Here is a 27,153-nt window from a genome sequence, read left to right on the forward strand (position 1 = left end):
TTGTTCAGAAATAAAAAATGGCATTTTATTTCTATTTCCCTTAGCACATGATTCTAATTTGCTTTATAGCTCGACAATGGTCATCGCAGGCTACGAATAATCATGGTGTTGGTAGACTCCCTGCTTGCTGTGAGCACGCACAGCAGTCGGAATGATCTCAGACGACTTGATCAGGGCAAGGCGAGATTTGTTTCAAATGTGCTTCATTGCTTACACAGGATAAGTGGCTTCTCACCATGGTGACAATCACGTTGCTAGGCTGGGCAAGGCCAAGTTTAGAAGAATGGTCTTCCAAACAACTATTGAATTGAATGGTTCGTGCCACCAGCAACTTTCTTCAAGTTCTGATTAATTTCCCATGAAATAATTGCTTGGACTACATCCAAGCAGTTCCTTTATTCATTGTTTCTTTGTCTTGCCGGAAGGAGGGTCAGTCAACACCGAAACATACAGTTTGAACCAAGCATATGTGATGCCCGCTGCACAATACACTGAGGTCAGTAACAAAGGGATAAAGGGGTACTTCAGCTTCCAGGAGGTGAAAGGGAATACAAATTCACAGAAGACTTCCAGAGGCCCCAAGCCAAGGAGGTAGAACATTTCCAACCAATTAAAAAGAGGTTTTTCTCTTCTGAAGACAAAAGGAGAGAAAAGTCTCATTTTAAACAAGTCATCCTGGTTTAGCACACATTTCTCAGCCAAAGCCACACGACTGGCTCCTGATGTGAACGACAGCCGAAGCCAGAGCATGCAATTTCACATTTAGAAAAAACGGATGATGATATACCATTGCATTAGCTCAGCAATCCAAATTCACCTACCTGTCATCTACCTCTGCTGTCGCCTCGATGAAGCCGCTGAGAGAAGGAGCTATGCAGCTGGGAGAGGAAAGGGAGCTGGATGCTGTGACACTGATGTAAGAACACGCTACACGATAGGTAACTGATGGTTTTCAAGATGCTTTTGTTTTGGTAAAGTAACATACAACTTGCTACGTGACCATTTTTAAGCATACTATTCAGTACTGGTCAGTGTATTGACAGTGTTGCGCTACTGTCACCACTATCACCTCAAAACATCTTCATCACCCCAATAGAATCTCTGGAAACATCAGGCAATAATCACACCCCATTCCTCCCCCTGCACCCCTGCTCTGTAACCTCTAATGTACTTTTTGTCTCTATGAACTTGCCTATTCTACGACATTTATACAGTATTTGTCCTTATACAGTACCTGGCTTATTTCACTTAGCCTAAGTTTTCAAGGTTCATCCATCTTGTGGCACACATCAGAACTAACTTCCTCTTTCTGGGTAACCAATACTCCAATGTCTGTATGCACCACCTTTGGTTTAGCCATTCATCGTTGAAGGACATTTGGGCTGTTCCCACCTTTTGGCTACAGTGAGTAAAGCCGCAATGGACACTGGTGTACAAATACCTGTCTGAGTCCCTGCTTTCAGTTCTTTTGGGTATATATGAAGAGTGGAATTGCTGGGTCATATGGTAAGAGCTGAGTTGTAATATAATTAAGTATATGAGGCTTATGGACACAATCAAAGATGAATCATAAAGAAGCTTTAAAAACCATATGGATAACATTATATTAAGTTTAGAAGAGAAAAAAAATTCCACCCATAATTCTGTAAAAAGCATTTTAACACATATTTATTAAGAAAATGTTTTTTGAAATTTGTTTTATTATTTTGAGAGACAAAGAGCAAGCAGGGGAGGGGCAGAGAGAGAGGAAGAAAGAGACTCTCAAGAAGATTCTGTACTGTCAGTGTACAGCCCATGGAGGGCTTGAACCCACAAACCGTTGAGATCATGACCTGAGCTGAAACCAAGAGTCAGACGCTTAACTGACTAACCCACCCAGGCGCCCTGACATATATTTTAGCTTTATGCATCTATATTTATGTGGTTTTATTCATAATGCATACTTTACATTCCAATATTTAGTTTTAATATAAGGTTTTAATTTAAGCTAGGCATCCCTCCTCAAATAGTCCTTCAATTAAAGACATGAACTATGTTGTCACATCAGAGTGATGGGATTATGGGTAATTTGTCCCTAAAAAAATTCTATCAGCTTTTTGGGCTCAGGTCATGATCTCACGGTTTACAGGTTTGAGCCCTGCATCAGGCTTTCTGCTGTTAGTGTGGAGCCTGCTTCAGATCCTCTGATCCCTCTATCTCTGCACCTCCCCTGCTTGCACACTCTCTCTCTCAAAAATGAACATTAAAGACATTTTTTTAAAGTCATAACTGACCATTTAGGAATAAACATTTCACAGAGCAAACATAATTTTAAATGTACTTTTTTTGGATTACCTGAACAGAGTCTTCAGTGAGGAAATACTATAGATGGTAAATAGTAGCATGAGTAAGATTTTAATGGGAAGCTCTGTTAAAAGAATACAAAATAAATACAGATGATAATTTAGTTGATGGGAGAATGATATATGATACTCAAGGCAATATAATAAGCACACTGGCACAGCTATATAGTGCTAGCAATGCTTTTGAGCTTAACAAATGAGATGTCATCTTTGTGACATCTAAAGATACTGAAGATTAGGGACAATTAGAGGCTTTATTAGAGCATGGAGGAGCTCTCTCCTTCCAAGAGATTTTAAGGTTATTTAAATGAGATATACTGATCTCTAGGCCCTGATGAAAAGGGCCAGGCAATCAAATTTCTCTTTCTAAAATAAAAAGCTGTTTACCTGGTGCAGTGAAGAGCAGAGGGAAGAGGGAATAATGTCCTGTTGTGGTCAGAATCAGAAAAATTGAAGCATCTCCTGCTTTCCCCACAGACAGAAGGCTAAAAATAAAAATTCTTATAATAATTCCTTAAAACAACTGAAACTTATACTTGCAGACAGCTTGAATAAACGGCACTGATTATTATTTCTAGAACTGGCTAAAGCATAAGCTAACATACTGATCTCTGCTACAAGTCTAATTTAACGGAGAACATTAATTTAGTGGGAAAACTTAAGCAATCGGTAGAAGAATGTACCACACTGAATTGGGGAGTATTCAAGAAGAGTCTTGCTTCCCTGAGTAACTGCCTTCCCCACAGAAAGGGATATGGTGGGACCGGGAGCTGCCTGGTGGTGGTAGCCAAGGAGACAGGCCTTGGGAGTTTAATTTCCAACCCTGGAGCTCTTCCCTCAGGCAGTGCCCCAGGCCTGATGGTGCTTATAGGAGTTCTAATTAAAGTTATTAGAAGTTTTGCTCTATTTCTTAATTTGGAAACTCTAGTTGCCGAATGAATCCAGATAAGCCATATACTGACAGGACAAATCTGCTTTAGCTCCCTTCAGAGCTTAATGATTTCTCTCAGGATCTAAGAAAAATCTCAAGGAAAAAAAAGGTTAATTCTAATACCATCTATCTATCTATTGGATTTTAATTATATGCAAAAAGGACACTACTGCATTTTTTTTAAAGCATGGTACAGTGAAAAGATCATAGAAATCAGCATCACAACATTCAGGTTTAAGTCCTAACCGTGCTACCTGCTAGCTGTGTGGCTTTGGATAAGTCACTTAAACTCTCTGAGCCCCAATTTCTGTAGACTTTAAGACAGGGGATGGTATCCATTTATCCAAATTACCTTAAAGGTTGCTGTGAGGCTCAAAAGAAAAAAAATACAAAAAGAAAAAAACCACCAAATCCCGGATCCCCCTGCCAAAAGACAGCCCAACAACAGTTCTGCAAAATGTAAGGTGCTGTACAAATACTAAATTTTACTCCACAATGGACTTGATCATTACTCTAACAACACTTAACAGGAAACCATGGAATCTTATTTTCACTGATGCGATGACACCAAAGCCTATGCTTTTCTGTACCATGCTGCCATTTGATATCCAGATCTAACAGCCTTGTATCATGGTTCTTAATCGCTCTAGTACCCTTGACAAAAAACTGCAGTAACTATGTGTGCAATTTCACAGGTCCAGCGATCCCAAGTTAAGCATCTCTGGCCTGTCCTAGTATAGATCTGTTCCTGTACATCTTTGCCTTTGCCTACCTCACTGAGCATGTCAAATGGAAAACAACAGGGTCATTACAAAATCTGCCAGAAATGCCGGCTGACTGAGTCATGTACTTACCTCATCGGGAGAACTGCGAGGAGTATGGCTTTTTCATGGACATGCCACCCAAACAGGAAGGAGCTCAAGGCACAAAGAATTAGGCATCGCAGAAAGCCTCTGGGCCCTTGGGGTTTAAACCAAAGACAGAAAACAGAGGGCTAGAAACAACAGGCAAAAATAAAGCTTCAGTATCATTCAAAATAGGCTTTACAGAAAGTGTTTAGGTGAATACAATTTATATCGTCTCTGCAAACTAGTACATCTTAGACTATTCTCCCTTACACCGGGTAACTCATCACCTTGTGAACACGCCACCAGAAGTTAAAAAGAAACTACTCAGGGAGACCCTGGATGGCTCAGTCAGTTAAGTGTCTGACTCCTGATTTCAGCTCAGGGCATGATCTCATGGTTGTGAAACCAAGCCCCACATCAGGCTCTGTGCTCACAGCGTGGAGACTGCGTGGAATATTCTCTCTCTCTCTCTCTCTCTCTCTCTCTCTCTCTCCCTCCCTCCCTCCCTCTCCCTCTCCCTCTACCCCTCCCTGGCTTGTGCATGCTCCCTCTCAAAATAACAAAAAACAAAAATCTGCTCCAAAAAGAAGGATTTTGGAAATACATACTTAACTCATTTATATTACTTTTGTTCAGGGCGCCTGGGAAGCGTGCGTTGGTGGTATAGTGGTGAGCATAGCTGCCTTCCAGGGTGCCTGGGTGGCTCAGTCAGTTGAGTGTTTGACTCTTGGTTTTGGCTCAGGTCATGATCTTGCAGTTTCATGAATCTGAGCCCTGCATTGGGCTCTGTGCATGGGGAATGCTTGGGATTCTCTGTTTCCCTCTCTCTCTGCCCCTCCCCTGCTCATGGTCTGTCTCTCTCAAAACAAATAAATAAACTTAAAAAATAAATTCTGTTCATCAGAATTAATAATGAATGATAAAATTAAGTTCTAGCATATCCAGTATAACCCCCTGTCACATCTTCAGAATTAATGAATTAGTAGATACTGAACCTATCACGTCAAACTACAGAAGTTCAAAAACATTTTGAGGCTAATAATAAATTAGATTTTACCATGTTAATAAATACATACCCAGCTTTGTGGGCTGGATTGTAATTTATAATAAAACTATGGCCATCCATAGACAGCTTATGAGGCTGACGTTTTAGGAAGTTTTAGTCAGTTAGAACATGGGAACAAGTAGGCCAGCAGAGCTTAATTACCCATCAGCACTGCCACTTAATTAAGCAGGGTCAGGTGCCTTACTAGGCTTGATCATTTAGAAACCAAAATTAAAGTTGAGTATAATTAAAGTAGGATTGAGTTATTTATATTGAATGCTATTAAAATTATATCATGAACTTGAGAGCATCATGATCACTAACAAAGAAAAACAGCTATGAACGAAGCCTCTAACAGCATCTGAGTCACGTTAGATTCAACGTTTGATGCTCAAGTGGGCACTGTTGACTCTCTTAACTCATTGTTGTCATCAAGACAAAATATCCAGGCAGTCCAGGCAACTTTGGATTTTTGACGAGTTAGCCATGGATGAAAACAACAACTGAAACCTGGATGTTCCCACTACACACATTTTCCACTTTCTCCACTTCCAGTCCTCGGCCCCTCCTCTCTGGGCTTTTCTTTTTTCCTCATCAGATGGGCTAACAGTCACTGCCAGGATCTTTCTCACAGAGGTTCTACTAGTCATCTTTCCTTGAGGTGTTCAAAGTTACTCTAAGAATTGCTATGAAACACCTCAGTCTGCAGCAGGATGACGGCCATGGTATTTGTCCTATAGCTGGAAGAACCTGATAGATGAAATTAACCAGCCACACAAAAGAAAAGCAGAGAAAACTCCAGAAATGAGTACTGTGGGTGAACTCTTACCAATATGGCAATCAGAGTGCAGATGAGGGTGGCCAAGGGAGTCACTGAGGGAAGGACTGTGTGTTGGAACTGCTGAACCAAACCACTTGTCATTGAGGCCTTGGGAATTTTGTTGGAATCAAGAAGTTTCAATTCCAAACCTACGGAATAAATAGATACTTGGTTTTATTTTTATCAATATTTTGCCAACCAACTCCTTGAGAAAAAAAATCTACTAAATCTTATTGCTGCTTCAAGGTTGAGCTGTATTAACTCAGCTCTGTACTATTCTACCTAAAAGGCCTCTGATCTGGAGACTATATGATGCAAAGCAGCTCTTTGCACTGGAACAGGGAATTCATGCAGACATCATGGACATCAACCTGCTCTCACCTCTAAAATGAAGCAGGGTTTTAAAATGCAAGTATGACCATATCACACCCCAGCTTGGAACCCTTCATTGCCTATAAAGTCATGTTCCCAAGTGTGGCATGGACTGTCTTCCACGATCTAGCCCCTTCCTCTCCAACCTCATCTCCTCTGCTTGATTAAGTGTGGCTTGGGCACAATGAATTGACATAGCACTCTCCACACTCGTCCCCTTAGCTGAGAACGGCCTAGTCACTTCTCTAATTTAACTCCTATTCACTCTCTCATCTGACTGAGCTTTTAAATAAAAAAGAAGAGCTGACTTTCTTGTGGGCTAGATACACACATATGGACCTTGTACATGTCTCTATCTAGTGTTCACCCCATAGCCCTATATCTGTTTATGCACTCATTTCCTCCACTATATTGTATTTCTTAAAGGCAGAAATGATGATAACTCCATTTTTATCTCCAGCACACAAGTATTCAAAGAATACTTATTAGATGAAACAACTCTGAGGATGATGATGAAAATCCCATCCCATAAAGCTAGTAGGCCAGCCAAGGACAGTCTGAGCACAGCCCTGTCTAATACCACTGAAAATCAGTAAAATGTGAGAAGGTGTCCACTGCTAAAATATTTTGTATTCATTAACCTTTTTCCTTTTCTTTTTTTTTAAACATTTATTTAGTTTTGAGAGACAGAGTGAGACAGAGTGTGAATGGGAGAGGGGCAGAGAGGGAGACACAGAATCCAAAGCAGGCTCCAGGCTTGCTTTTAGCACAGAGCCCGATGCGGGGCTCAAACCCACGAACTGTAAGATCCTGACCTGAGCTGAAGTTGGACACTTAACTGGCTGAGCCACCCAGGTGCCCCCATTTTCCTTTTCTCTTTAGTCTGTTGAGTCTCTCTTAAAGCTAATGCCACTGACTGAGACATCTTTGAGGAGACAGATATGTAAGATAATGTACAGCCTCATTTCCGCACTCAGACAAGGACAGTGACCCTTCTACCTCATACCATGCTGGTTATTTAAGGTTTCCGAAATATAAATGGTAAGAAATTCATTTTAAGAGTCCTTGGACATCAAGGCTGGATCATAGTGGGTGAGGGATAATACTAAATTATAATTTCCTGTAGTGTGCACCAAAACAGTAATAGCAGCTAGTTGTGCCAAGAGCTTTCAGACCCGTGAGGCACAGAGCGACGTGTGACTTGTCCAAAGTCACACAAGTGACAGGTGGTAGAATTAAACACAAGTCTGTCTGGCTTCAAAGCCCCTGCTACTAACAACCTAGCATTTCTTTCTTACTGCATGTTTCTCACAACATGGTGCATGGGTATAGTCACTTACATTATCCTCTTACTACAGTCAGTAGAAGAATCAAGTGACTTGATCAATGCCATACAGTCACTCATTTATGCAAGTGGCCTCCAACCAAGTCCTCAGAGTTTAGATCAGGAGTTGGCAAACTCTAGCCTGTGATTTATTTTTGCACAGCATGAAGCTATGAAGAGTTTTTATATTTTTAAAGGTTGTAAAACAAACAGACAAAAACACCTTATGTGATCTGCCAAGGCTAAACTATTTACTATGTGGCCCATTTTAAGACAAATCTTACTGACCCTTCTCTTGATCCTACCATTTCCCATCAAGGCTAGGCTATATAACTGTTATTCCAGAGTGAATTATTTTCAGTAAAACCATCTTAAAGATATACATTATTATTATTCTTTTAATCACAACCCAAACTTAAAAGCCTAGCCTAGGTTTCCATTTCTTTTCATCTCATGCACGGCTATCATTTTTTTTTTTACTGATAAAACACCTAGAGTTACAGCTTACACATTCTTCTTCCCTTCTGCACATATTTAAGTTTAAAAGCAGGGTTAACTGCTGAATAACACTTTACTCAAGGCAAAAATTACTTTTTAAAAATGTCTAAATAGGGGTACTGGGTGGCTCAGTTGGTTAAGCATCCGATTTTGGCTCAGGTCATGATCTCGCAGTTTGTGTGTTCGGGCCCCGCGTCAGGCTCTGTGCTGACAGCTAGCTCAGAGCCTGGAGCCTGTCTTCAGAGTCTGTGTCTCCCTCTCTTTGACCCTCCCCTGTTTGCACTGTCTCTATCTGTCTCTTAATAAAATAAAAAATAAATTAAAATGTCTAAATATTCTTTTCTTTTTTCCAAAGGAAAGGATCATCCCTGTTGGCACAAACAGCTTTTATGAGGAACACAGTACTGCACTGAAGCCTCAGTCCCTAGAACTGCTCCCCTGTTGATTCTGAAAGCTGAAATACACGGCCAGAGAACAAACAGTTCAGCCACATTTAAAACACAAAGCAGGATTTTCCATCTTTCAGTGTAACTCATCCTTTACAAATCTATTGTCTGAGTAAGAAGGCTGGCTACTATACCGAGGACGGAGAGCACTTTGTCCAAAGTATTGTACAAAGCCCAGAAGTTTGGAGCCCAATATGCATGGCAGAGACCCCTCTTGAAAGGGAAGAGTCGGGACAAGACTTGAGGCAGTTGGTTCTGTAGAAAAGAGATTAAACAGTGACCAATCTTTTCCAAATGCAACAAGTGAACTAAGGAACCATCTGTGACATAGTGTGTAGAAAGTTCCAGTTCTTGTTCCTTGGAGTAGTTGTGTGATCTTGGGCAGTTCACAGAACCTCCTCCTGTCTAACCTCCTCCTCTGTTAGGTGGGACAAGATAGGCTGAATACCAGTCCAGTACTGTTAAAACAAGGGAAGAATTTACGAGGTGCAAAGGAGGATATAGAGTACGGCCTATCTAAGACTAACGAAGACTAGGAGACCCCAGGGTGAGGGGAAAATGGGGAAAATGAAAAATACTCATTGAACATCTATAATATTCTAAGCACTTTGAATGTTTCTTGTCAGTGAGTGACCACGCAACACCATTAGTACTGATTTTGGAGTTACAAATAAATTATCGCAAGTAAGCGAATTAGCAAATAAGGAAGTCTGCGAACAATGATCATCAATTCTGTGTGCGAGTGTGTGTGTCTACATGTGTGAGAGACATACAGTTAAACATATAAATACACAGGTACGTATTTGAATATGAACCAAAGTGTCTGAAAGAATACCATCCTGTCTTCGAGGAGTCATACTGGTGAAGAATAAAAATTGATTTGCTTCTTTTATACATTCTTGGTTTTATTATTTTCTTTTCCTAAATAACAACAGCAGCAACAACAAAATGTAGGGGCCCATTCAGCCAAAAGGCCTGTTGAGGTCCCGCTGTAAGTCACCAAGAGGAACGCGCATATCTCCAGCTTGTCTGGAAAGTGTGACCCTGGTGCAAGTGAGGTCCCTCAGTTGAGGATCGGGATTGAGTCGCTCTCCTGGGAGACTGAGCATACAGTGTCATATGGCTTGTTGGGTCCTGCTTCCCTTTGTTTTAGAGAATGTGTGCATGACCTCTTGATCATGATGGATTAGAGACTGGAGTTAGTTTTCTATGACGTTTAATTAGTTTCGGTGAGTGGGCAAATTTTCTGATTGAAACTCCCTTCCTGGTCAGGGGCACTTTACCCGTAAATCATCATGTTCACCTTTACAGAAAAATAGCCCTGTCATAAGTTTCGGTTAATAGTACTACTATATACATAAAACAAACCCCTGCTGATGAATTTTGAGTGATGAATTATGTTTTTTTGATCTGTATTGTACCTCGTTTCTGTTTTGATTTTCTGTTTTCTCTACCGTGAAAATAATAATTTTTTTCTGGAAGTTACAAACAATGTAATCATTAGAAGAATGATGTAATCACCTATGGTATATAAAGATCCTAAGGATCACAGTAAAGTGCAATCTTGCCACCATTCACTTTGTCTGTGTTCTTCCTTATAGATACTTCGCTGACACCAACTCCCTACTCAGGGACCCTTAGACTCTGGTGTGTGGGCTGGTCCCCCACAACAAAAGACATGTATTAATTAAAAAAAAAAAGAAGACTTACCATGGCTAGGAAGGGACCCAGTGAAAGAGCAGAAACTAAAAAAACAATCAGTCCTAGAGAAAGAAGACGGACAAAGCTGAAACTGTTCCATCGGACAGACCCATCTACAAAAAAGGAACATCCCCGTTACTGGGAGCATGGAAAACCGTAACTTATACAATGTGCTAAAACCAGAAGTAACCCCTGATAGTACACCAGCCTTCATGGTGTGACAAAGAGCACAGAAAAGTCAGAATGGTCAAGGGTTTATAGGATCAATAAATGAGAGATATCTGTTGTGCCTCATAAAATCCCCTTATGAAGCAAGCTACCAAGTCACGGAAAAAGAAAAGAAAGGTTTCATTATTATCACTAAAACTTGCCTGGTTTATTTGCAGTGAAACAGTAAGACCGTAGCAGGTATGTCCCATAAGCCGGTGCGACATAGAGGTAGATGTGCTTGAAGTGGAGGAGAACAGCAAAGAGAAATGCTCCTTCCATATGCCTTTTCTAGGAGATTTAAAAGGGAAATACCACTTTAAAATTCAGGGTAAACTAAATATAGTAATGTAACATCCTGGTTGGATCCTGGAACAGAAAAATAACATTAGTGGAGAAACTGGGGAAATCTGAGTGCAGTACCAATGGTGGTTTTTTAGTCTTTTTTGTTTTTTAAGTTTTAATTTTAATTCCAGTTAGTTACCCATACAGTGTTATACTGGTTTTAGGTATACAGTAGTGTTTGTTTAGTCTTGGTGAAAGAATGAACTATGAAAGTGTCATAGTTATGTAAGATGTGACATGAGGGGAAAACAGGTGAGGGGCACTCTCTGTACTGTCTTTGTAACTTTTCTGTAAACCTATTTTTAAAAATTAAGTGTCTTAAAAAATTTTTAAAAACCCTGGAGATTGGCTGCATAACAATGCAAATATATTTAAAACAATACTGGACTGTACACTAAAAAACGGTTAAGATAGTTAATTTTATGTGCATTTCAACACAATTTAAAAATACGTATTTTAAAATTTACTGACATGCTTAATGAATGAAATATTACATTTGGGATAGGTTTCAAAATAATCCTGTGCATGTGTGTGTGTGTGTGTGTGTGTAGATCACTGCACTATTTTCTCTACTTTTGCGTATGATTTAAATTTGCTATAATAAAAAGTTTTTAAATTTCAGGTGAATATTCTACATGCAGTATAAGGAGAAAACAGGTAAGTGATTCTAGTTAGTTTTTAGACTGAGCCTAGTTCATTACTGCAACAAACATTTATTCAATACTAAGCTTGATACTACAGTATAGAGCACATTATCATAAGAACACACTCCAATTCTCCTTAAAGACCTGAAGCCCAGGGAAGTCGATCACCCTCACCCCCCTTACAGCTTTACAACAGCTGGAGCTGATTTCCAGGGAGGACCTGGGGATGAGAGCATGAAGGAATACATATGATGTTACCTACCAAAGAGCCACTTAAATCCGGTATTACAGATCGGGTAACGCAGAGTACTATCAGGCTGAAGGCACCAAGTACGGTACTTGATCCTAACAAACTACCCACAAGAGCTAAAGGTGTTCTGATTTTAAAAAATTTTTTTAAAATCCCCAAGCTGCGGGGCGCCTGGGTGGCTCAGTCGGTTAAGCCTCCAACTTCGGCTCAGGTCAGATCTCATGTTCGTGGGTTCGAGCCCCGCATCAGGCTCTGTGCTGACAGCTAGCTCAGAGCCTGGAGCCTGCTTCGTGTTCCGTGCCTCCTTCTCTCTCTGCCCCTCCCCCTCTCATGCTCTGTCTCTGTATCAAAAATAAATAAAACATTAAAAAAAAAAGACTTATAAAAAAAATAAATAAAATCCCCAAGCTGACTATAACTAAATAAATCTGAATTCCACCAACCTCACAGGAATTTTGGGATCAAATGAGATAATGTTCCTGCAGTTCAGCAAGGAAGCTGACAAAGGGACCAGGAAAGGCCGGGTTCCTTCTCTCACTGTCTCATCAGGGTGTGCTCCAGAACAGATGAGTGAGGAACGATAAGGAAAAATAATGGGTTGCTTCCAGATCTCTCATCACCAATTTTTCAATTTAAGATTCTGAAGTCTAGCTGGTTCTATAGCTAAACTTTATTTGTTCAACCATCATTCACTGAATGCCAAGTATGCTCTATGTGCTATGTGGCTTTTTATGGTTAAAAGACAAAAACTCATCCAGACATTTACAGGTGACAACGAACTTTAACGCAGATTATCAAATTTGATCTTTCCAAAGTCCCTGTGAGGTAGCGAGCCCCCATTTTACAAATAAGAATATAACAAGGGGTACATTTTATTTTATGGATGCAAAAACTGAAGCTGAGGGAGTTAACTGACTTGCTTTGGGTTAACGGTTCCCAAACCTGTCAATCAAAATTCCCTATAAATTTCTAAACCCCAGTGCTAAGGATTCTGATCCAGTATTCAGAGAGGTGGCCCCAAAATCTGAACGTCTGATTTCTTCCTCTATAAAGAGGAGGAAAATAATGACAATATGATAGAATAGTTGTGAGGTTTATTCAATAGAATATTATATATAATGTACTTATCCCAAAGTAGCCAATGTATTTGTGTGAGCCCTGTCTGAGTCAGTTTATTCAGGCCAGTCAGGATTTCAACTTGTCTTCTGATTCCAAATCCCATACTTTCTATTACACTATGCTGTATACTTCTGACGGTGAAACCCCACCATCAGTTATCATGTTGTAAAAATTGGAGATTTCATTCCTAGGTAAATGATTCCAACCACATACAGCAACTCAAGTTTATTTCAGGCCTGCCACCCTCTAACAAGTTTCCAGAGTCTATGCATAAAAGGAAGAAAATTATTGTCAAAAGAAAAGATAGGATTTATGAGAAGTACTCAATAGAAGTATCTATCGTGCTTGACAATTCAACACTGTTCATCAAATAAGTCTACCCAGCACCCAATACATTGTTGCCTTTCAAAGCTCAAAGTCAGACTTGAGGGGGAAAATCTAATCCTATTTTGTATTTACCTGAAATAATCGTGCAATTGAGAGTAGCATTAATCCAAATAAAAAGCCATTGTACTGGAAATGAATATCTGGACTTAGGTTAAGGAAAGACAACAGAGGATACCAAATTTAAATTGAACTGTGCCAGCAGATGGAGTATAAAAATGCAAATGCTTTCCTAACAGGTAAACTAAAGACAAAAATATTTCTCCCAGTTGGAACTTCTCATAAATGTGTTTTCTATAAACAGGCTCAAATCTCAGACAAAAAATGTATATAGTGCCAATGATTATATAGGGTTTTAAAAAATTACGTTTAAGAAGAAAACCAGGAAACTTTCCCATGTTTTTTCTACCTTAAAGATCCAGTAGCTACAGGGCAGGGAGTTTTTTGAATTAGGGATGAGAAAGGAACGTACCTAACGGCTACTGGAGGCCCCTGGCCTGCAGCACCCCATCGTGTATAGTATATATACACAATCTTAATAAGCCTCACAACAAACCTTTGAGGACATCAGAGCTCAGAGCCATTAATCTACACATGGTCCAAGGCTACTCCAATGCCATAGCTAAGAGCTGAGTCCAAAGTCTGGGTGTTTTCCTCACCCAGAAATTGTAAAATATTAGGCTCCTATCATTAAGGTTTTAGTTTCATTCAAACCTCTTGGATTTAAGAACTTTGCCTGTTAACATATGTTAATCTAAGATGGTAGAAGAGCATGAAGGTCTATCCAGTTCCATATGTAACAATGAGATAGGCCTTTTCCTAGAAAAGGTATTTAGAATAATATGTTATAAAACTATGTAAGATATACGTATTTGATTAATCTAAAGACAGTTAACAAATCTTAGTATATTGTTTTACTGGTGATTTAACTGGTTCTTGAAGATCACCACTAGTTTTTCAGAAGTAAAGTGCTCTAAAAATCAGAGTCTGGTATAGCTGGAGAACTCACAGAAACCACAGTTTCTGTCCCACCCACACCCACTTTCAAAATCAACTCATATTTCAGAATTACCATTGAAGAAAAAATTACTCTTATACTTAGTATATATCAGAGTAAGTAAAGAAATAGTGCAGACAATGTCAAGGATACGGTCCACAATTAGCAACCCGAAGTTCCACAGCAGTAACACTGATAGAATAAACTTTGGCTTCTCTGTAAGTTCTTTACCTGCTTTTTTCCCATCAATGCATTTACAGCACCTGCAGTGGAACATCAGGAAGGAATCAGTAAGAGAGCTTTTATCTTCACTAGAACATCACAATACTATGAGAGAGTACACTCTGATACACTCAAAACACATTTTATTAGCTGTTCCTGATAAACTGTCCATGCTGCTCTGAACTGCTTAAAAAGGTGATGGCAGAAACAAAGACCTCAGAGTCAGTTTCATGTCTCTTTCTCAGCTATGCTGATTTGAAACAAAGTCTTCATTTAGTAAAATCAAAGATAAACAGCCACCATAAACTCCAAGGAAAGGATTTTGAAAATTGAGAAGGCATATACCATTTCAATCCTTAAGTGTAAAAATGCACACCATACCTGAAACTAATACAACAATGTAACAGTGTACAGCAACTATACTAAAATAAAGATGCAGACCAGAGTGATATGGTACTCTAAATTATATAGCATACCAGCCAAATTAAAAATAGAGCCATGAAGAGCCTCCGACTCTTGATTTTGGCTCAGGTCATGACTGACCTCACAGTCTGTGGGTTCGAGCCTGCACTGGGCTCTGTGCTGAGCACAGAGTCTGCTTGGGATTCAATCTTTCCCTCTCTCTCTGCCCTCCCTTATTCTCTCTCAAAAATAAATAAACATTTGAAAAAATAGAGCTGGAGCACCTGAGTGGCTCAGTTGGTTAAGTGTCCAGTGTTGGCTCAGGTCATGATCTCATAGTTCGTGAGTTTGAGCCCAACAGTGGGCTCTGTGCTGACAGCTCAGAGCCTGAAGCCTGCTTCAGATTCTGTGTGTGTGTGTGTGTGTGTGTGTGTGTGTGTGTGTGTGTGTGTGTGTCTCTCTTTCTGTCCCTCCCCTGCTCGTGCTCTGTTTCTCCCTCTCAAAAATAAAAATAAATAAATAAATCCTATCAGACCTAACATCCCCTTAAAAAAAAATAGAGCCACATACTCATAGCTCCTGTCTAAATAATTTTAAAAATACTTATTAAAAATGTATATCATTTAAAGGTCCAGATCTATTATTAAAGGACAATAGCAGATGACAAAAAATTATGATCCTATTTTTATTTTATAAAAATTATATTCAGGCGTAGAAACAAGGCTGAAATAATATGGACCAAAATGGTGATGATGATAGTTGTTAAGTGGAGGAGTACGGGTCACCTTTACTTTGTGTACATGCGCCATTTTCTGTTTTCCAAAATTTTGGCAAAGATGTTTAATCTTACAAAAAGGATTTTAAAAAATATGTTTGAGTATTGATAAATCCCCAAAACAGAAATCTAAGCCAAAAAAAAAAAAAAGACAATAAAGATGCAATTAAAGAGGGGTTAGCAAAAGGTGTTCTGCTTTTCTTTCATGGAGCCTGTTTCCTCATCAACGGAGATAGTAACTTTACAGGGTAATTGAAAAAATTAAGTAAGTTACTATCTACACTTTTTTATTTTAAAAATATAACTTACTGTCAAATTGGCTAACATACAGTGTGCAAAGTGTGCTCTCGGTTTTGGGGGTAGATTCCCGTGGTTCACGGCTATACTTTGTGCCTGATTCTGGGAACTGGCACATAGATCTCAACAATTTATATCTTATTTAACTGCTCCCTCTACGCTGCAGGTGGAAATGAACTCTACTCTCTCTTCTTTCTGCCTATATACCTCCTCTGGATGCTTCAATTCAAATATTTTGAATTTAAAAGAGTATATCACAAATCACCTTCTCTTCCAACTCTTGCTAGGTCAGAAACAGACTGAAAGTTAAGGTGTTAAGTGGGAATGACTCATTGAGAATTAGTAGGGGTTAAAATATTGTCAAGGGACTCCTTCCAAAATGGGGCAGGGGTTTAGTGTAGAGGGCCTTGCAAATAGAAATGATCCATTTATGACAAGGGTCATGAAGGGACACAGTTAATGGTCTGTCACATTATACCAGCATGCTTAATTATTAGGACAGAGTAAGAACCAACATTAGCCAAGAACTTACAACTTAGAAGTCACTGTGCAAGACATTATGTATATGTGTATTCAACTTAATTTATAAGTAAAAGATGCAAAGCATAAAAATATAAAACATAAACATAACTTAAAATTAGTGAAGAGCTAGGGTGCCTGAGTGGTTCAGTTGGTTAAGTGTCACGCTTTGGCTCAAGTCATGGTCTCACGGCTTGTGTGCTAAGAGCTCAGAGCCTGGAGCCTGCTTCAGATTCTGTGTCTCCCTCTCTTTCTGCCCATCCCCTGCTTGCACTGTTTCTCTAAAATGAATAAATATTAAAAAAAATTATTTTAGGTTAGTGAAGAGTCTTCATGAAGGAAAGAGTCCAGAAACAACAACTAAAAGCACTAAGGTTTCCTGAATTTACTGGAACAGACACTCCATTGGTGGTCAGCACAACAAAAATGTGTATATGAGTGTGTGTGATGTATGCTTGGGTGTGTATCCTAAAGAATAGGGTAGGTCACAGAAGCCTCTGAAGTCTGGATACAAGAAAGGAAAAAAAAGCATATGGACCCATTCTGAGCAGAAGTAGTCATGGAACTCTGCTTTAGATGACTTCTCAGAACACTCAAGATCTTTTTCTGCCTGTGCCTTGTAATCTCACCTTATTCCCATGGTCTTCCACAATATTTGGCTAGACTGCCTATTGTAATTACTCACTGTACAGTTTAAAACACAGTATCAGAGTTTGGGACTATTCTGGCATTTGCTATTATGTGAACTGTTTCCCCCAAAGGATGAACCAGTGAATATGACTTAATACTACATTATGTCCTCAACGCTTTCCACACAAAATGACACTCTCAGACTTACTCATGTACAGCATACACAAAGAGTGCATCTGTAAGGATGACAGAAAATCTCTGGAAAAGTAAGGTTCTTGTGCTGGAGTAGTTCAGGTTACGGACATTCAGCATCTCTTGATCAAAATATTTGGCAACATGTGACAGGGCATACTCAAACCATGCAAAAAAAGGGGGATAATCCAAGGTCCATTCTGAAGTTGCCTGTAAAAATCAAAAAGAGAACATATCCTAAATAATTGAATCAACAAAGTGGGTGTAAAGACTGAAAATCCTCATTCTCTAGTCTTTTACAAGCACATGAAATAAAATAGCATTCAAAATATGACCTAGGGGCGCCTGGCTGGCTCACTTGGAAGAGTGTTTGACTCTTGATTTTGGGGTCATGAGTTCAAGCCCCAGTATAGAGATTACTAAAAACAAAAACAAAACAAAAACTGTAAAAAAAAAAAAAGACTAAATTATAGAGTAATTCCTATGTAAGACTGAGCAGACCACCAAAACTTGGCTCCTAAGTTATTTAATATGGTCTTCAATTTTCCTTAAATGGAATTATTTTTCAAAGAAAATTAATGAAACTTGCAATAATAAACTTGGTTCTGACATAGGGCTATTCATCTAAATATTAAAAGGGAGCTTTGGTATTATAACAAATGCTTCACTAGCTTGGGTTCAAGTTCTGTCTCAGAGACTCAATTTCTCTCTATTTGTAAAATTGAGGTACTGTGAGGGTTGACAGAATACATATGAAACAGTTATAAATGATAAAATACAACACAAATGCTATTCATTTTTTGTTCCAATAGGTTATCAGACACTGAGGTTAAGAGAGCAAAAGTCACTCTTCACCCTTATTGTATTCTGAACTTTTAGTAAGTGCCTGATATATTAAGTATGAAATAATCATTAAATGAATGAGCAATCACTAATGAGTAAACGAAAATACAGATCACATGAAATAGTGTATGAGATACATAACGTCAGGATGTTATGTTTTGTTAGGTTACCCTAAGTCTCCGTTCCCTCACCCAAACAACAGGGATGGTAGTACCAACCTCATGGGTACTGCATTAAATTAAAAAAAATTTTTAATGTTTTATTTATTTTTGATACAGAGAGAGACAGAGCATAAGAGGGGGAGGGGCAGAGAGAGAAGGAGACACAGAATATAAAACAGGCTCCAGGCTCTGAGTTAGCTGTCAGCACAGAGCCTGGAGCCTGCTTCCAGTTCTGTGTCTCCTTCTCTCTGACCCTCCCCCTCTATGCTGTCTCTCTCTGTATCAAAAATAAATTAAAAACATTAAAAAAATTTTAATATGCATATGAAGTACTATTTAGATAGTACTAAACCAGAAACAAAGTGTCAGTAAATATTATTTATCATTTAAAAACTTATTACTATTACATAGTATGTCCCTAAAATTAAACCCAGACTTTGTTCCTCCAAGAGTTCCGATGCTAATGATAATCTCCCTACTCTGTATTTGTTGCTCTTTTCAATGGGAAACTCCTTTCCTTCTGGAATTGCACTGAGGGTTCCCTGGGTACTAACTGGGTGCTCATGGGAACTACTATTTAGGGTTGCTCTGTGATATGAGGTGAGAAAGACTCTGACAAACTACTTGTTAGCTCTTTTTTCACAGTAAGAATAAATGACAACTTTGGGTCCAGAGAAGAAGTAGCCTGTTTACTCCCCCTGCAGGCACCGACAGGTAGAAGCCTCAGCTCTAAAGCAAACCCAGAGGCTCTGAGTCTCTGTCTCTGAACCCACCCATTAAGTTCTCCTTTATGAAGGGGCACCTGGGTGGCTCAGTCTGTTAGGCGTCTGACTTCAGCTCAGGTCACGCAGAGCCTGGAGCCTGATTCAGATTCTGTGTCTCCCCCTCTCTCTGCCCCTCCCATGCTCATGCTCTGTCTCTCAATAATAAACAGATGCTAAAAAAAATTAAAACAAAAAAGTTCTCCTTTATGAAAAGTTCCTTCCCTAATCCCAAGTTTCTAATGTGGAGAGTAAACAAGATGAGCTATTAAACTGGATAAAGAAAAATGAGAAAATTCTATTTTTAAATTTCATCCTGTTTAATGTCTACTTGTAATAGTATATTAACAAGGCAGTACTTTTATAATTTATAAATAAACTCACACGGAGTAGTAAACGATCAAAATGTTTTCTTGCAGGGTGCCTGGGTGGCTCAGTCGGTTAAGTGTCCAACTCTTGATTTTGGCTCAGGTCATGATCTCACAGTTTGTGAGTTGGAGATCCACACTGGGCTCTGCATAGTGCAGAGCCTGCTTGGAATTCTCTCACTCTCCCCCGACCCCTCCTCCCTTGTGTGTGTTCTCTGTCTCTCAAAATAAATAAATAAACTTAAAAAATTGTTTTCTTGCTAGGGTACAGACATTTAGGAAACAAGTTTAGAAATTACTGCTCCGTGTAACTCCAAGAAAGTCAACATCAACTTAGGCTTTATTAACATCTGCAGTTCCCAGCTGCAGTTTCTATGTCAGAGTTCATTCTATCCTGAAAGAGCCATTGATCTATAGAAGTGTAAAAGGTTTTCTCCTACTTTATCTTATTGACACATTTATTACTTTAAATAAAAGGGAGAGTAGGAAAAGCATTGAAAAAAACTGGGAGGTGCTGCCTGGGAGATGGCCATTTTTCCAAAACAAAGTGTCCCTGTCGTTTCTTTGCTAATCTCAATCCCATACCACTCAGCGGCTCTCTACATACTGCTCCTCTTTCCCACACAAAGACTTTTCAAATCTAGCTCAGAAGGTTCTCTTGACCTCAGGGATTTCCATCTGGGAACATTTTCTTACCTCAACAGCTTCTGGGATAGTTAAGTTATTAGCTATCATTTTCTCCCAAGTAAACAGTTCCATCACTTAACTAACACTTGGCAGAGGTGAACTAAAATCTGGGTCTCCTGACTCCAAATCCATTAGCTCGGTAAGCTACTACTCAAAGCTGTAGAGAGCAAGATGGAGTCACTCATGTCAAGCAGCATGATAAGCAGCCAAGGGCATTGCAACTAAGACCAGATATCATGAAACCAGCACAGGCTGACAGCTCCTAGAACTGATAACCAGCAGAACCAGAAAAAGCCTGCAAAGACCCACTGACCCTTTCACTGTACTTAACGTCTGGAGAGTCTGACTGTTTGCTGCAAAAGTCCTTCCTTTTTAAAGGAGCTTAATCAGTTTCGGGTCTTTGCAGGCTTCCTCTGGTTCTGCTGGTTATCAGTTCTAGGAGTTGTCAGCCTGTGCTGGTGTCATGATATCTGGTCTTGGGGGCAACACCCTTGGCTGCTTACCATACCGTTGACATGAGTGACTCTATCTTGCTCTCAACAAGAGTTATTTCTTCAGATATAGAAACATCCAACTTCAGGGTGCCTGGGTGGCTCTGCTGGTTAAATCATCAGACTCTTGATTTTGACTCAGGTCATGATCTCAAGGTTTGAGAGTTTGAGCACCATGTTGGGTTTCTTGTTAACAGAACTGAAGCCTGCTTGGATTCTGTCTCTCCCGTTCTCTCTGCCCCTCTCCTGCTCATGTGTGTGCATGCATGTGTTCTCTATCTCTCAAAATAAACAAACTTTAAAGAAAAAAAAAAAAAGAAACATCCAACTTCTTCATATGAAGATCCAAAACAACTGTGTTCACTCCACGAATATTTATTGGGAGTCTCTTTGGTGTCTTTCCCAAACAGTCGACCAATCAATCTAGGCTGAAGCCAGAGCAGAAAGGTAGGTTAGAAGTCAAAGTTAGGCAGTCCACTGCTCACATGTCCACTCTACTTCCACGGCAGAGAGACTCTGCCAGACCGACCTCATGTGCCTCTCTAGCCCTATTTCCTCCTGTGAGGCTGTTCTCTCATACAGTCAAGCCTTGCCCACAACTGAGTTTTGCTCCTTGTTGGCTCTTGGGATTATCTTTGAGGAGAGCAGTAAGAACAAAGAAGTATACCATTACTAGAATACTTTTTTTTCTTTAGTAAGCTCTGTGCCCAATGCGGAGGTTGAACTCACAACCCTGAAATCAAGAGGTGGTGAAGGTTATAGGAATAAATGAGAGAGAACATCCAGAAAGAATTATAGAATTGAAATTCTGTACCACAAAGAGAACCCTAGAGAGTACCAGCTGTTTAAAGGGTGTACAGATGAGGGAGAGTTAACAAAGGAGACAAGGAAGGAACGATCGGACACAAAGGGAAGACAGAGGGCTGCCTTTTTATTTACAGTCGAGGGGTCATGATACGAATAATTTTAACTATTAATAACTCTTAATAATGTTTACTAAGCACTTCTGTTCCAAGCACTGTGCTAAGTATTATAAGCATTATATTCATTTCCCTCTAATATGCATTATCATTAAATAGCTATGGATGTTGAGGCTTTGAGAGGTCAAGCCGTTTGCCCATGGTCCCTCAGCATGGGTGTTAGGTGGCAGAGCTGAAAGTCACAAAGAGGCGGTCTGGAACCACAGCCTAAGCTCTTGACCACTAGGCCACACAAAATGTCTTCTAATGGATATACATACATGCAAACTGAAATACTTTATACTAAAGTAATTACTTAAAGATCCTTAGCATTCCTATCCAATACTTATGTTATTATGTGAGAAGGAACTTTGTCCCTTAGGTCAATTTTTTTTTATGTATAATCTTTATTTATTTTTTTAATTTAAAAATTTTATTTATTTTTTTTACTTTATAAAGTTTCATATTTTTTTTAACATATGCAATTATTTTCCATCATTTACAATACAGTAGTTGCAATGACACGCAAAACAGAAAAGCAAAGTAAAAAATCAAAACACCAACTTCTGTTTCATGTAATTAGACTTATACAGAAATTAGAAGGTTAAGTAACAACTAGTTAATCACCTAATTTCACAGCTATCTGAAGTGGCAATGGTTATATAGCAGCTTATCTATGATACATTCAAGATAAATGATACAATATATTACTTGTTCATAGGCTACAACACAGCCTGCTTAATACCTTTCCTTAAATTCCACCTCTATACTACAATATGCTTGAGGTCCATGCAAAAAAGTAGCTACCTTTTATGTAGGGAATGGATGATTAAGTCTTTGGTGTTGTAAAAGCAACTTCATTTAAACATAACCACCCCCACCACCAAAGAAAAGAAGAGGAAAAAAAAAAAGTAAAGAAAATAATAAGGGAAAAGCCCAAGACACACTTCCTATGAGGTCAATTGTTCTTAAACTTTTTTGCTACAAAGGACTATTCTGATCTGGCAACAAATACAGAAACACAAAACGCAACAAGGAATTGAGAGAAAACCTTACAGATTGTCTTAAAAAAACCTTTTTGCAGCAGAGTGCTATTTTTGATCAAGATACTTCTGAACTGATGTCAGTTTTTCATGAAATATCATATGCAACTTAGTAATTCGTATCAGAAATAAAAATACATAGTTTTTATACATAATAGAAGAGAATGGTTTGTATATTACCAGAAGCCTATATATCCCCCTAGATTATTCCTTTTTACATAAATACTGGGGAGATAGGATCTCAGAAAAAATTCATTCCAAATCTTTATGTGCCAGATGAGAAACTAAGGCTCAGAGAAATGAAATCTATTTTCTATGTTGTCACAGAGCCAGGCCTGGAATCTAATTTTTCCTCTTTCCCAACCCTAAATTTTTTCAAAAGGGGTGTGGCAAATATTATAATTTCTAATTTATTGTTTGGAAACTCATTTTGAAGTACAGGGATTCCCTAATAGTGCCAGAGAACAGAACTGAGGAAAAAGCACAATTTTTATAAAGATTAATGAAAGCTATAATCACATAGAAAACTTTTAATATCAGTAAGACTTACATGATTTCACATATCATTGTAAAAGACAAGACACCAAAAAAGTGAAAATTAAACTTACCTCATAATACCACTGTGATACTGGCAAACTGTGAGTGATAGCAAGCCAGTTTCGGTGTACTTCAAAATCTGTGGAATGGCTGCTCAAAATAATCAGATGAGTAAAATGAGATTTTGTCACATTTATCAATTTCACATTTCTAAAATTATGCTTTTAAGTGGGCCAACACACCGATATAGCCACAGCTTATGATCCTATAAAAACACAAACAGGCATTACATAATCCTGAAACACCTCACTTATCTGAAGGCCAGATGTCCTTCTGGAAAAGTTGGGCATCTACAAGTAAGTGAAAAGGTTCTTGGGAGTTATCTAAAGGGCTGACCAAAAGCCCATACTCTTTCTTAAGGGAGGCCCTCTGGCTATTGCTCAGAGGTACCTTACTCTTGTTCACAAAGAATTCTAACAATATTTGTTATCTGGAAAATGCTTCATACACAAGCTACATCTTCAAGGATGAGTAGGAGTTCATCAGACTTTTCCCTTTTCATCAGGGAAAAGGCCTCTGCCCTGCCTTTCCCATGTCTCCCAATTCTTCACTATGTATAAATACAGTCAAGAATCTCCTCTGCAGGGGAAGAAACATTTTCTCTCCTACCTTTCTAAGTTCTGTAGCTGGTCTAAGAATTAAACTGACATAAGACAGATTAATAGGAAGGGGAAAAAAAGCGCCAATTTTAATAATATAGGTATATATGGAAGCCCCAAAAGATACAAGAAAGGCATGAGGCTTAGACAGTGGCCAAATGATTAAAGTTTATATACTGCCCTGAACTAAGGACAGGGATATGGGCCTGGGGCTTCAAATGAGGGGAAGGCAATTCAAGTAAGAAGATGATGTTTGGTGCACAAAGGTTGCCCTGCCAGCAGATAAGTCTCTCAGGGGGAAAAGTGATCTTTGTAACAGCTCTCTTTCTGGTACAGGCCCCCTTTCTTTTGTAAATTTTCCGTATAAAAAGGAAAACTTACAAATCTTATAAAAAGGGTAACTTCTACTGTTTTCAGAGCTTCTCCTGTCTACAGTTCCTCCAAATAATCAGCCCCAGATAATCCTTATCCAAAGAGACATATTTTTTGGCACATTTTCTGTGCCTTTCTCCCCTCTTTAGAGTAATTTTTTTCCCATTTGTCTACTGCTGTATTTTCCTTCTATGTCTTGAACAGCACCCGATATACAGATGGGCTCAACACATTCCTGCTGAGTTAACCACTCATCAAAGCCAATGAGTTAATCAGCAAAACCTGATTAACACTTCCCACCATTTTATACAACGTTTCCAGTGACGGCTATCTCCTGAGTTTCCTAGTCAACTTTCATGGCTTTCCATTCTAATATTCACAAAGTAAACGCAGATGTTCCCCATATTTAGTTCTTGTTCCTCTTTTTTGCAACTTATTCTACATTTGGCAATCTTATTCATTCTTATTGCTTCCAATATTAACTGTATAATGATGACTTCCAAACCACAGTACAAACTTGATCTCTTTCCTGAGTTCTAGAAACAGACATCTCCAAATTCCTGGGGACAATGTCCCCTTAATATCCTATGGATTCCTCAAAATCACAATTCAAAATTTATCTCATGACTAGCATTTTAAAGTATATTCAGTACTCAACAGAAATACATTTACATATATTTATCAAAAGCCATGTACAAGGCAGGTCTTCAGGCCTCCAATTACATGTCAATTTCTGAGACTTTCTTGACACCCAATCTAAGTAAGTCTCCCTAAGCTAGTCCCCTTATAGAATACCATTCTTTTCCTTTATAATACTTTTTAAAAAATGGATTTATCTGTTTAATATAGGGATATAACATTCTGTCAATACTAGGTACCATAAAATGTAAACACAATTACTTGTCATCAACCTGGACATTCCTTCACAGATTGAGAGTGGCTTTGTTCAGTTACCATTTGCATATAGTGCAGAGAAAGGTCTTCATATTATTAGCACTATATATATAAGAGGTCCAAATTACAGGAGAGACAGATAAAGTTTGAGTTCTTTAAACATTTGTTAAACTAAGTTTTGTAGTAATGGCCAGGTTTATCTTCTTTCACTAACCATATTCCCTGTTCAGCACATTAAAACAACAGCACAGTGAAGTGCATGATGAAATAAAAGAATTCTGATACACTAGAAAACAGTGCTCAGTGACACATATGTTCTATTGATATGATTAAACATTTGATCATACAGTACCTTTCTACAGGATGACTGGCTAATTTCCTTCATAACACTTAACACAAGTGTAGTTGTGTAATCACGTATTTACTTTGGTTTGTTTCTGGAACTGTTATCCTACTAAACTATACTCTTTATAGGGTTAGCGATCATATCCATTTTGTCCTCCCCTGTAGTGTTAGCCTAGCTGGTATATAAAAAGCAGTTAACAAACACTTTATTGACTATATTTACATTTATCCTGTTAATACTGTAATGCTGTAACCCTTCCCTCTCACATCCCAGGGTTTTACAGTTTGAGAAACAGAATATTAATTACAACTATATACATTCTTAATCCTGGACTAACAGCGGTATTCAAAGTAACAACCTTTAAGTAACTAATGCAAGAAACATCACTTTTATATACACAGATTTACAGTTAAAAAAAAGAATTCCCTTTCACTCTGACTTGAAAGGAATTTCTTACATTTTACAAAGATTTTTTCCAATTTGCTTTTAAGATGGAGAGATGTTGCTTATTTATTTTCAGTTACACAGAATGTTCAACTGACCAACTCCTTTTTCTAAGTCCCTGGAAGTTATGTTGCTAAACCTACACACATTTCATTTTTTATACAATTACACAGACACATCAGTATAATGAACACTCTATACATATAGTTCTTCCATACCCAACAGGATATAACCAAGAACTTGAACCAAACAATACCAGTAAACCAAAACCTAAATTGGGAAGGGGTAGGGAGATATGGAGGGAAGGGAGACAAGGAATGATAGGATAAATGATAGGACAAGAGTTAGGAAGGATGAACAGATGGTGGAAGCTAATATTATATTGAGTACCCCCGGTATACTCATTACTTGGTGGATGCTTCCTAACTGGTTTCCATGCTTTCAGTCTTGCCGCCCCTATTTTTCAAACAGCAATCTAACCCTGTGTGATCTGGCCACTGCCCACCTCATCCTGTGCCATTCTCCTCCTCCCATAATGCTCTTCAGCCACAACGGTCACCTTCTGTTCCCAGAATGCTCTGAGTTTTTTCCTACCACAGGGCTTTTACATTTATTCATTCCTATGCTTGAATTGATTTTTACACATCTTATTCTCTTTCATACTTCAAATTTTAACTCAAACATCACCTCCTAAAATAGGGGTAAAGTCTTGACCTGTCTTAGTCGCTCTCTTTCTTTTATACATCCTATCAATCTGAAACATTCGTTTTTGTCTGCCTGCCCCCACTAATCTATCGAGGGCAAGAACCGGAAATGTTTTTCTCACCACTGTATCTCCACCACCTGGTGCCTAGTCCAGCAGACAACTGTTAAATACAGCTGAACCAATAGTGGAGGTGGGTGTTCTTAATCTGCATATTAAGGACGAGGACCCAAGGCTTAAAAACATTTAGTCAGCGCCAAGCCTGAACCCAGCTATCCAGGGCTGTGATCTAGTTCTCAGGTCAAGTAACAATAAATCGGCAGAGCGGGAACCTTAGCAAATGTATAGCGGCGCCCACATGAGCGCTCAAAGTTCCCTTTCCTCCTCCCACCCGCGGGCATCCACGTTTCTCTCTCCCGCTCTGACCAACCGCGGTGCGGGTCCCTTACTAGGTGGGGATGAGAAGGCATTTGAGGAGAGTCACTCCGAGCGCCAAAGCCGAAAACCAATTACCACCGCCCATCGTAAGTCGGAGAGCTGCCATTACTGCGGCTCCCCACGCTTTCAACCAACTG

The 27,153-nt window shown here is 39.0% G+C and overlaps 1 protein-coding gene across 4 annotated transcripts; it reads right to left on the reverse strand.

The window, feature by feature from the left end:
- ALG8 (ALG8 alpha-1,3-glucosyltransferase) lies at nt 1–27,153 on the reverse strand. 4 transcript variants are annotated; one of them, XM_029914495.1, is made up of 13 exons: nt 27,028–27,153; nt 23,232–23,310; nt 17,327–17,520; nt 14,427–14,536; nt 13,352–13,419; nt 10,699–10,825; nt 10,337–10,389; nt 8,761–8,881; nt 5,996–6,135; nt 4,128–4,267; nt 2,730–2,827; nt 2,335–2,407; nt 1–631 (listed from the first exon to the last, which is right to left on the reverse strand). In XM_029914495.1, the coding sequence occupies exons 1-13, from the start codon at nt 27,120–27,122 to the stop codon at nt 400–402; spliced, it is 1,530 nt and encodes a 509-aa protein (XP_029770355.1). In that variant the 5' UTR covers nt 27,123–27,153; the 3' UTR covers nt 1–399. The 4 variants fall into 4 exon arrangements, with proteins under 4 accessions (XP_029770355.1, XP_029770354.1, XP_029770356.1 ...); XM_029914494.1 differs by having other exon boundaries at nt 10,337–10,440; XM_029914497.1 differs by lacking the exon at nt 2,335–2,407 and having other exon boundaries at nt 437–631; nt 10,337–10,440.

This window comes from Suricata suricatta, chromosome 11, assembly GCF_006229205.1.
Source record: "Suricata suricatta isolate VVHF042 chromosome 11, meerkat_22Aug2017_6uvM2_HiC, whole genome shotgun sequence".
NCBI classification, from domain to species: domain Eukaryota; kingdom Metazoa; phylum Chordata; class Mammalia; order Carnivora; family Herpestidae; genus Suricata; species Suricata suricatta.